The sequence below is a fragment of the Carex rostrata genome, chromosome 32 (assembly GCF_964058835.1).
Source record: "Carex rostrata chromosome 32, lpCarRost1.2, whole genome shotgun sequence".
NCBI classification, from domain to species: domain Eukaryota; kingdom Viridiplantae; phylum Streptophyta; class Magnoliopsida; order Poales; family Cyperaceae; genus Carex; species Carex rostrata.
Genome location: NC_135949.1, coordinates 4,039,728 through 4,050,644, shown reverse-complemented (window position 1 = coordinate 4,050,644; position 10,917 = coordinate 4,039,728). Strand labels below are relative to the sequence as shown.

The following is a 10,917-nucleotide window of genomic DNA, read 5'->3' as shown; positions in this document are numbered from 1 at the left end:
GGGAGGAAGAGGACATGCTACATATGGTGGTCCAATGCAACTTTTCCATATCCTGCTGGTTCGCGGGGCCTCTAGGCATATGCACTGACCAACTGGTAGGCTCCTATCAAGAAGTTATTTAAAGCTGATAACCAACACAACAGAGGAACAATGGTCAGAAGTGGTTAACTCTATATGGGCAGTTTGTCGATGTCTCAACCGAGTGAAGCCAAAACAAAATGGTTAACAATCTGGCAGAGGAGGAAAGAATTCAGGGTTGGGACACAATGGGATACAACTAACCCATGTTTGTGTTTTAGAAATAGATTAGAATTGTATTAGGATAGGGGGGAAAGAACCGGGAATGCATATATCTACTGGCAAATGTTCTTACTGGTATGTGTTTCAAACTTGTGCCTATCGGCTATTGAATACAAACAAACAAAAAATCTGTACCCCTCTCGTTCCCAATACAAAATAAAAGCTCAGCAATCCATCACTAATTTCCAGCTACCCTAATTCACTATCATTCATCTCCTAATCTTTCTTAACTCACCAATAGATTTTGTGTTGCCGATTAGCAGATTATATGTACAGCAACCAGCAACCATATTTATAAATTTGCAATTCGAAAATAATTCAATAGTCTTAATTTAGTAATGGTAATGGTAATGTGAGATAGATTTAGTAGACAATGGTAATAGTAATGTGAGATAGATTTAGTAGACAAGAGACATGGAAAGGTCAAGTGTCTGTGGATCTAACCCTACGGTTGTCTGGCCGATGCTGAGATCCTTTCTTTTTTCTTCAAAGAGAAGAAAGAAACAAATTCAGCGTTTTATCTATGCACCTGTTTACGAATTCCACCATTATTTAGTGAGATCCTTCATAATAACAGGTGCTATTATACAATTTCTACTACAAAATTAGGATCTAATCAGAAGCAATATCCAATTAAAACTCCATGTGGAATCTGATCGAGTCAGATTCACATGTCGAGGGTTTATTTGGTCTAACCCTGTTGCTACAATTGGTTTGGTGAGTCAAGGGTGTATTGAGTCAGATATTAATTGTTAACACGATTCATGTGGTCACTGTGATGTTGAGGGATGATGTTATCACCATTATCCGTTCTATTAACACAACTTGAAATGCTGGAGTTGTAAGGATAATTTTTCTGTTCAGCTGAATATATATACTTTAAAGTTTAAACTAATCAATAGGTAAAAAAGTGCCTAGATCATCTTGAAATGCTGAAGTTGTGTGGATAATTTTGCTGCATCAAAATCACACCTTCTCAGCCACAGCCTGGAAAACTTGGAACTACAATTTGGTATTTTGGTGCACAGCCTAAATCAAAACAATTTCAACAGATATCAAATAAATAAAAATCTATACAAACCAACCAGCGATATAGAGCAGGAAATATTAGGCAAAAAAAAAAATGGTGATATAATAGGAAAACACACAAGCACAGATGACGACAACACCGCAAGCAATTCCTACCTCACCTTATCTCATCTCACTATGAGCCAACCCCATATCCATTCAATCCCTGAATTGTTATTTCTCTTGGCACCTATCATCTTCTCCCTAAAATTAAAGAGACAAAAACAAAGTGAAATTATTGAGCCGGTTTTGAATTTTGTGGTGCCCAAGCTTACCAATATCATCAACAAAGAAATGGTGCTCTTGGTTGGGGTTAGGAAGAATGTCAAACTGGAGCAGCGTGAGCCAAGCCAAAATCGGTGCAGCCTAAAAGATGCAGATACAAAACGCAAAGGAATTCATTTTGGAGTCTGATTCAGCAACATCAATAGACTTGTTAGTCATCCGAACACGACTCTCTTTCTTAGTATCAAGCTATGCGTGATTCAGTTGATTCCAAAGATAAACTATTCATTAAGTTCTATGATCCGATGTGAAAAGTTGATTTTGAAATCAACTAAAAAATGCAATGCCTGATGATAAGAACAGGAGTCGCGTTTTGATGACTAGCAGATCCATTGATGTTGCTAAATCAGTCAGCTCCAAAATGCTACCATATGAACTCCTTTGCATTTCGAATGTGCATCTCTTAGGCTTGGATTTAGATTATGCTCCACATTTTGTAGTAACCATGGTGGCGGCAGTTTTGAATTTTGTGTTGCAGAAGTTTGCCAATATCATCAACGAAGAAATGGAGCTTTTGGTTAGGGTTGGGAAGAATGTCAAACTGGTGCAGTGTGAGCCAAGCCAAAATCGGTGCAGCCTAAAAGATGCAGATACAAAACGCAAAGGAGTTCATTTTGGAGTCTGATTCAACAACATCAACAGACTTGATAGTCATCCGAACACGACTCTCTTTCTTAGTATCAGGCTATTGCATATTTAGGTTGATTCCAAAAATCAACTATTCATTAAGTGTTATGATTCGATGTGAAAAGTTGATTTTGGAATCAACTAAAAAATGCATTGCCTGATGATAAGAACGAAAGTCACGTTTGGATGACTAGCAGATCCATTAATGTTGCTAAATCAGCCAACTCCAAAATGCTACCATATGAACTTCTTTGCATTTTGAATCTACATCTCTTAGGCTTGGATTTAGAAGATGCTCCAATATCATCAACAAAGAAATGAAGCTTGTTCTTCGGGTTGGGAAGAATGTCAAACTGGTGCAGTGTGAGCCAAGCCAAAATCGGTGCAGCCTAAAAGATGCAGATTCAAAACGCAAAGGAGTTCATTTTGGAGTCTGATTTAGCAACATCAATAGTTTTGTTAGTTATCTGAACACGACTCTCTTTTTCTTAGCTTTCTTAGCATCAGGCTAAGATCAACTATTCATTAAGTGCTATGATTCAGTGTGAAAAGTTGATTTTGGAATCAACTAAAAATTGCATTGCCTGATGATAAGAACGGGAGTCTTGTTTTGATGACTAGCAGATCCATTAATGTTGCTAAATCAGCCAACTCCAAAATACTACCATATGAAGTCCTTTGCATTTTGAATCTGTATCTCTTAGGCTTGGATTTAGAAGATGCTCCACATTTTGAAGTTGTATCTATAGATTAGATTTAGAAGAAAGTCTCATAAGAATGTGAAATGGCACTAGAAACAAAATTATATATATGCAAGTAAGATGAAGTAAATATGAGAGCAACAGCTAGCACAAGAAAATTTTATATTGGCAGGATCAGAATTGTGTTAAATGCCTCACAGGTTTAAGCTCATAAACTATATAACATAGCTTAGCGCATCTAATTGATTCATCATTTCTGCCATTTAAAATCGTATGAACTAAAACAGAAAAAAAAAAAAACAGATAGTTTGACATGATAGCATAATAATGAAATCAACAGCAAGTGTTGGAACAAACACAAAATGCCTCAGTGGAAAAATTGACTAATGAAACAGCAGGTCAGAATTTATATGGTGAAGTACATTCTATAGAATGGATTGGAACCAGTAGATAGCAGTTAACATCAAGATTTCAATACAGCTATAACATCAAGTTTTTGTACAACACAAATTAATTAAAAAATAAGGCACTATAATAAATTTTATTTGTGAAATGCCAGTAGAAATAAAGTAATATATATTCAAGTACTGAGATATAATCTGAGAGCAACAACTAGCACAAGAAATTCTTATATATTAGCAGACTCATACTTGTGTAAATGCCTCACAAGTTTAAGCTCATAAGCTATATTTAATATAGCATAGCACATCTAATTGATTCATCATTGCTGCCATATAAAATCAAAAACCTTTCAGGGCAAAAAATGACTAATTAAACAGCATGTCAGAATTTGTGTATAATGCCTCACAAGTTTAAGCTCAAAAGTTATATTTGATTATAACTTCACACATCTAATTGATTCATCATGCTTATGATTTCCCTAGTTTTCAATTAAATCAGAAATTACTCCAAAAACATTAACTGTTTCAAACTTTACCACCCGTGAAAATCAACTGCTAAAAAAGAATAAAGCAGGTGACAAAGTTATAGGTGGACTTGGTGTATGGCACAACATGTACACCCAATAGCATTTCAGATGGCCAAGGGTTATCAAATTGCCTTGCGCCAATTCTTTCCGATTTGTTCGTCGTCCACAAAGGAAATACACGACTAACTTATTCTCAGGACGAACAGACAACAAAGTGCAAAAAATATAATATATTGGGCTAAAGTGTAAAAAAAGTAAATACTTAGCAATTTTCGTAATCACTGAGCAGAGGTTGAAGAATTAGAGAAATTACCTTCAAAGCGAGAGAAGAATGGCGATTAGCAGCCAGAGAGGGGGCGGGGGATGGAGAGAAGAAGCAACGGAGCGGCTAGGTTTTTATGGATCGCAAACTAGGGTTTGGCTTGGGGGTCTTTTCTACCTTTCACTGGTTAAATGACAAAAATACCCCCAACAACATTAAAATACTGGGCTTGGAACTCATTCGGCCCAAAATATAACTGCACCTTGTCCATTTAACCGAATTTTCAAGAGCTTGCAATTCTTTCAGTTTGGGCTTGTGTGTTTTCCACGGCCTGTATTCCAGGAAAAGACCAAATTACCCTTAAGAAAATTTCGTTTCCAAGGCCTCTTTGGAAACTTTCATATTTAATTTAGGAAAAAAAAATTTAAAAAAAAGGACCGCCATATATACCATAGTTCTTGAGTTTTTGTTTGTACCAAATTGAACATTTAAACTATAAAAATAAAACTAAGTTATTGATCTTCTCAAAAAAATCTGGAATGTTCATTTGTTCTAAATTGGTTGTTAAATTTTCCAAACAAAACAAAGTCTCTGGACTTCTCTCAATATAAGCCACACTGTTTCGTTTTAGAACTTGAGTTCAAATATTGATTTTGATGCAAATTAATATGTAAATTGTACCCACAAACAAGGTAAGAAAAGTTGATTTTATCGAGACCGGTAACCAAACATTAAATTTTTTTAGCTGGTAACCAAACGGTATTCAAATTATACCCGGATATAATATAACTTTGATACAGGTAAGCATCAAAATGACAACAAATTTGTCGAAAGATGAAACCACACATCCACTTAACTAGTAATTTAAATTAACACACAGTGCACCAGCCAAACATGTCAAAGTAATATTCACAAAGCGTTTACATTGATTGCGGTGTTCTCGCCTAAGACAAACCTTACTCAGCAAAGCATATACAAACCCTTGTAATATCAAAATGCTAAATACTGAAATAAAAAGAAACTCAGGTTTTGTCGATTGTGGTGTTCTCGCCTAGATAAACCTTAAATTACTTGAACAGTGCTACTGCAGGTACCTCAGTACCAAATAACATAGACTGAAAACCTAAGTCAGGATTGCTTGTTTTGTAATCAACCAAATATCATCACCTCTCTTTTTCTCTTTTCTTTCTTTTACAGAAAGAATAGAACATTTAAAGTATGTGCACTAAGCGGTGCGGGTACATACCAGACAGACGGTAATTTCTCCTTCGGTAGCAGATTACCAAGCACTTGCTAGTAATAATTAACAAATGCAAATGCAATGTTTTTACTTTTTAAGACATGAAGATGCTCACAAAAAGTTAGAGATGCGATCTAATATAGAACTGGGAAATTTAGAGATGATCCAACGAGCTAATAATTCAACCCGAACAAAAGCAGCAGCGATTAGCATGTCTATTTCATGTTCACACTGATCATATATTATGAAACCACTGAATGCGCACAACAGACCTGCATTATTAAAACCAATTGCTAAGAATTTTTCTTTTTAGTACCTGTGCACTGATTGCTTAAAGCATTGTTCCAGATTGCAACTAGCTATTTCTTTATTTACATTCTTTCACAACTGGTTTATATATTTCTTTTAGTTCTTTCAATAAACTTTATTTTTGTTTTTCTCATCTTTTGTTTTTAATCCATTGTTATTATATTTTTAATCTGTGATCCGGTAAAAGTTGTTAGTGACCAAACACAGATAAGTACAAAAAGAATATATAAAAATTAAAAAAAAAATAGAGAGCACATACCAAAGCCTACCAAAATGGGCAGAGAAAGATGGAAGAGCAGCCTTAAAATGTATAATGATAATACAGCCTGAAAATATACATACGAATATATTATCCAATAAGCTTTTTCTACGCTCCAAAAAATATTAATTAACAGAGGTTCATCATCCATTAGGAGAGGATAAAATAAAAATAACAGGCACTTCTGCATAATACAACCATACTGTACCAGGCAGAATCAACAAAGTCTGTCGTATTTGCAATTAGCACCAACCACTTTTGGCTTATTCGCAACTAAGACCTGTCACAAACTAAGAACCAAAACTACACGCTATGATTGCAAGAAATGTTAGGCAGATGCAAATACAAGAATGCTACCTAAAGCATGGCAAAAGATGAGTCCAAGTTTCAAAAAAGACATAAAGAAACACTTTGCCAAAATATAGAGGAAATAGTGACCTTAAAAAGAAGGTTCCAGTCACGACCTTCAGCCAATCGCAACACTGTATGAACAGCTCCGTTCCACAATGAAGCAAAAAGTCGAAATAAATTCCTCGTAGTTGCCTCTGATGCACGAAAACAATCCGGAGGTATCTTCTCTATAGCGAATCCGTACCTGTACACAAACAAAACAATCTCTCGTCTATTACTTATATTTGGAATAACACACTTGCTCAAAATGCTTTAAATTTCCTGTCTTTCACAAGCATATTTGATTGTTGACATTTCAGGTAGAGTGAGGCTATGGTACTATGCATAGCATGGATTGGTTTGTACTATAGATCAATATTTCCATTTTAAAAGTTCAATTAGTCAATCTGAGCCGTTCAACAAGATCTCTATATGAAAATGTGCTTGCAGACTAAAATTTACATTTTTTTAATGGTCTACAATTTTAGATCAACTGATTTTTAACCTATCTAAAAAAATTTTAAATAATGTAAAATTTGATCTACAAGTACATGTTCATATGGAGATCATGTTGAACGGTTCAGATCGACTATTTGAACTTTGAAAACGGAGATATTGATCCATAGTACGGACCAATCCGCGCTATGCATAGTACCATAGGCTCACTCTTTTTCAGGTATATTATATGAATTCACCCTTTTTCTTGAATGTATTGCTTCTTACACGGAATGAGGCAGACAGCCATGCCCAAAGAGAGAGACTGATATTACTAGAAGTATGTTGGCCAACGCAGAAAGGAAAGTGCGACCAGAGAGTAGAAACATGTAGTAGAAAAGAAATGAAAACATAACAAATAAAAATGTTCTCCTGTCATCTCTCCACAGCAATATATCTGCCGCTGTATTCACCCAAAAAATAAAAAAGAATTAATATTTTAACTGCATATAATCTAGGTGATTTGCAATCTTTTGTGAAAAAGAGAAGATGCAATTATCACCTAATCCAGTGCCTAAAAACTTGCGAGCTTTTGACGGTTCGCTAAGTTCTCGTCTTCCATCAAAGCTTGAACCATTTGCTAAATTAGAGAAAGAACAGACTGTTCGTGCAACACCATCCTGCATAATAAATTATCAAACAAATAAAAAAACCAGTTCAAATACCTCATGGAAAAGATTGAAAAGGTGAGGATTCCTAACCTCTAATCTTACAACAGGAGTATAGTCAAGTATCGTTTTGGCCATAGAACAGTTGAAAGTTCTTGTGCATGACAGCAAGTAGATTTTAGAAGGAGAAAGTAGTTGACTCGAAAAAGAAACAAAACCGATTTTCTGACGAGTTAGCTCGGTAACTGAAGCAGCTGTCAAGAGAATCTTAGCTGGTAAACGAACCAGGGGCCTAAAAACAATTCAAATTATTATGGTTTTAACTTTTAACATATATGATATCAGAATGGTTACGGTACCACTAAACAAGTTGAAGTTTCAAATCTTAAAATCTGTACAAAACAATATAAAAGCAGTAGCAATGTCAAAATCCATTTTCCTTTTCTTGTTGGAAGTTATTTGCAAAATTTTGATGTCTAAGCATTGAGCCTAAATTACCCACTATTACAACACATGCAAACATCAAATAAAAAGGAAAAGAAACAAGCTCAAAGTTGGACTGAAATTTACACTATCATACTCACGTTATACTGATTTTAAGGTTTCTGCTAGGAACCACAAGGAATGGTATATATCATTTACTTCCACGTGAGGTATTAAGTGCCACAAATAGATGCATTGTACCTTTGATATCCCAACCCTTCTAGAATGCTGGAAATAAACTCCCATGTCTCAACTGGTTCATCATTAGTAACAAAGTATGGCTGCATTATATCATAAAAATGACAATATACATCATTATTTGCATTAGAAAAAACCCAAGCAATTCTTAAAGACAAGGCAGAAAATTATATTAAAAAAATATGTACCAAAAACTAACTGGTGTGATTTCTACAGGTATTTATGAAAGTTTTGGCGGGGAAAGTACCTTTCCAGAAACAGAAATGGGGTCTAAAGAAAGAGCCTTGTCAGCACAAATGGTAGCGTGTACCACATTCTCCGTATAGGTGAAGTCACACTTATTTTTCCCATTTCCTATTATAGTCTGAAAAGTAGATTAAACAAAAGAGTCATGCTCTTAATCAAACAAACTAATTTTTAATTAAGGCATGGACATAGGGTTCCAAAATTTTGCATCATGGATACAGGATTCCAAGTTAAGCATCAACATAACAAAAATGCCCCTGCCGAAACAATATTATATTACATGGCCTTTGGAAAAGATAGGATACGACAAAATCCATCTATCCTAGTTTCTTCAGAAGTACTTAGATACCCTCATTTCCTCAATCAGTTGAGAGGGCGTAGTCTGGTCATATTTTGGAGTAAATGAAGAAGCGACATGTGAAAAGGATATTTCTCATTTTATGTACTTGCATGTGATAACACTTTTTTTAATATTTGCAGCGTTGCTTCTAAGTTCTTATGTTTGATGACATTATGACATACACAAGTATATAAGATATAAGGTGTACCTTTGAGAAGAAAGACCTAGCAAAGGATACAATAAATGGTACAAGACTTTCATCTCCAGGCCCAAACATAAAGCTAGGTCGTAGTACACACGTGTGCAATCCATTTTTTCCATTTGCACTTAGAACCCTCATCTCTACTTGTGCTCTCAACTCACTCAATGCATCATCAAACTACAGAATTATCAGAAACAAAATCTTAGAAAAAGATAAAGTTCAAGTGCAATTGATTAATATTCACAAAGCATTTGCATAGGAAATGCTATGGAGTTGAACTTAGAAAATGCATTGGCACCAGGCTGACAAGCCCGACAAATCCAACAGCATGTTGATATTTTTTTTTAATTCAGATTTGAATGTTTTGAGATATTTTAAGACCAAAAGGACCCGAGCATGATATTTTTTTTATGTCAGGCTCAAGTTCTAACAACTGGTTAGATTTTGGCTTTAGATTCTTACCGACATGCTACATTTTTCTAATTCCTTCTAATTTTGTAAACATGTAGTTAGCTTCAACTTACTACATTTAACAAAAGAGATTTTTTTTATTTATTTATAAAGATGGTATTGATTAACAAATCGAACACAATAACTAATAAGTAGAAGAAGAACCTTATCAGGGTAAGCAAGAGACTCGTCTGCATTGCAAATATCCCCACCTCCACTGATCACTACGTCACTGGACCCGGTGTACACCATACGTCGTACACCAGCCTCAGGGCAAGCAGAGAGCAGCGCCTTAGTGAACCCAACAGCCAGTGAATGGATCCGACCAAAGCTCTCGTTCTGCACAGACCTCGTGGGGTCCACATGGAACACAACAGATGAACCAGATAGGGATCCGATCAGTTGGGTCCGGTCCGAGTCCGAGAACTCTGCACGGTGGTACGAAATCCTGTCGGAAAAGACTGGAGCTGGACCGGGCGCTCCGGTCGATTCGAGCGGGTCGAGGATGCGAATGAGAGAGTGTTGGGATGAGGTGAGGAGAGCCGAGACGAGAGCACGGCCCAGGGAGGTCGACCGACCGAAGGTGATGGCGTAAGTGGGTTGGTCGGATTTATCGATCGCCATTGGAGAGAGAGAGACAAACAGAGAGATCGCATAAAAGAGAAAAACAAAAAAGAAAAAAAAAAAAAAAGGTAGAACTACCGTTTGCTTTAACCTTTTCTGATTACAGTGTAACAACGGATCCGTATCCTTCCAGGTACCGGACTCAACACAATTGAAATAGACAGCTCAGATGTACTCTCATCTATTCGGGATGCGGGATAACAGAGGGGCAGGATCATAGCGGCTTTGAGATGCGTGCTAATCCATTTTCGGACTGTCCGATTCAATTCTACTCAGTCAGGTAACCTGAGGGGATACTAATTTGTGTAACAACTACCGGTTTACAGGTTGAGTGCGTATCCTCTGAGAGATCTTATATTTTGCGTGACCGACGTGTCCGGTTCCTATTCGGAGATAGCACGGGGGCAAGTATCATTTTAGCTTTGAGATTCGTGTAGAACGTAGTTGAACTGTTGAGATTTTCCAAAAAGTCACGCACCATATGAGATATCTCAGAGGATGCGAATTCTTACAGGTTTACAGTCCGTTAAACAAATGAACTTTCACAAGAAAAACAGTCCGTGCTAGCAATAGGGGTGTAAACGGATCGGATATTATCCGGATCCGGATTCGAAAAAAAGCGGATACGGATATTCGGATACGGATCCGGATTCGGATAATTTTTTAACGGATATGGATACAGTTTCGAATATGAAATCAGATACGGATAATTATCCGTATCCGACATTTTCTTTATTTCGGATATCCGGATTTTTTAATAGTCAACTATCTCTGATCTGATCTGCACAAAAGTTATAAATGAACCATTACATTTGGGCCTACAGTTAAACTTTCTTAGGTAATTTTAACATTTGCTTCTACAGTCAACTTTACATTTTGGGCCTACAATCAAAATTTGCTTC

General features: G+C 36.2%; 1 protein-coding gene and 4 non-coding genes across 5 annotated transcripts; all 5 read right to left on the bottom strand.

Annotated features, from left to right (window-relative positions):
- Positions 1-683: 683 nt before the first annotated feature.
- LOC144548229 (small nucleolar RNA snoR143) lies at positions 684-804 on the bottom strand. Its single transcript, XR_013509300.1, has one exon. It is a non-coding gene; the product is annotated as a small nucleolar RNA snoR143 (small nucleolar RNA).
- Positions 805-3,144: 2,340 nt separating this feature from the next.
- On the bottom strand, positions 3,145-3,246 carry LOC144548232 (small nucleolar RNA Z266). The gene has a single exon (XR_013509303.1). It is a non-coding gene; the product is annotated as a small nucleolar RNA Z266 (small nucleolar RNA).
- Positions 3,247-3,614: 368 nt separating this feature from the next.
- On the bottom strand, positions 3,615-3,718 carry LOC144548235 (small nucleolar RNA Z266). Its single transcript, XR_013509305.1, has one exon. It is a non-coding gene; the product is annotated as a small nucleolar RNA Z266 (small nucleolar RNA).
- A 36-nt stretch (positions 3,719-3,754) lies between these two features.
- Positions 3,755-3,859, bottom strand: LOC144548234 (small nucleolar RNA Z266). Its single transcript, XR_013509304.1, has one exon. It is a non-coding gene; the product is annotated as a small nucleolar RNA Z266 (small nucleolar RNA).
- A 1,166-nt stretch (positions 3,860-5,025) lies between these two features.
- On the bottom strand, positions 5,026-10,075 carry LOC144548003 (3beta-hydroxysteroid-dehydrogenase/decarboxylase-like). Its single transcript, XM_078296692.1, has 10 exons — positions 9,557-10,075; positions 8,948-9,118; positions 8,401-8,517; positions 8,157-8,236; positions 7,566-7,764; positions 7,367-7,484; positions 7,093-7,267; positions 6,418-6,574; positions 5,980-6,046; positions 5,026-5,683 (listed from the first exon to the last, which is right to left on the bottom strand). Exons 1-10 carry the CDS (start codon positions 10,013-10,015, stop codon positions 5,523-5,525), a joined length of 1,704 nt encoding a protein of 567 aa, XP_078152818.1. The 5' UTR covers positions 10,016-10,075; the 3' UTR covers positions 5,026-5,522.
- Between the last annotated feature and the right edge of the window lie 842 nt (positions 10,076-10,917).

Excerpts from the sequence above, each read along its gene's own strand:
- LOC144548003 (XM_078296692.1), bottom strand. The coding sequence starts at position 10,015 with ATGGCGATCGATAAATCCGACCAACCCACTTACGCCATCACCTTCGGT. Across the intron at positions 7,765-8,156 it reads GAAGGGTTGGGATATCAAAG|GCCCCTGGTTCGTTTACCAG; the intron begins GTACAATGCATC and ends AATTGTTTTTAG. Across the intron at positions 6,575-7,092 it reads GGCTGTCTGCCTCATTCCGT|GTACGGATTCGCTATAGAGA; the intron begins GTAAGAAGCAAT and ends GTTTGTGTACAG.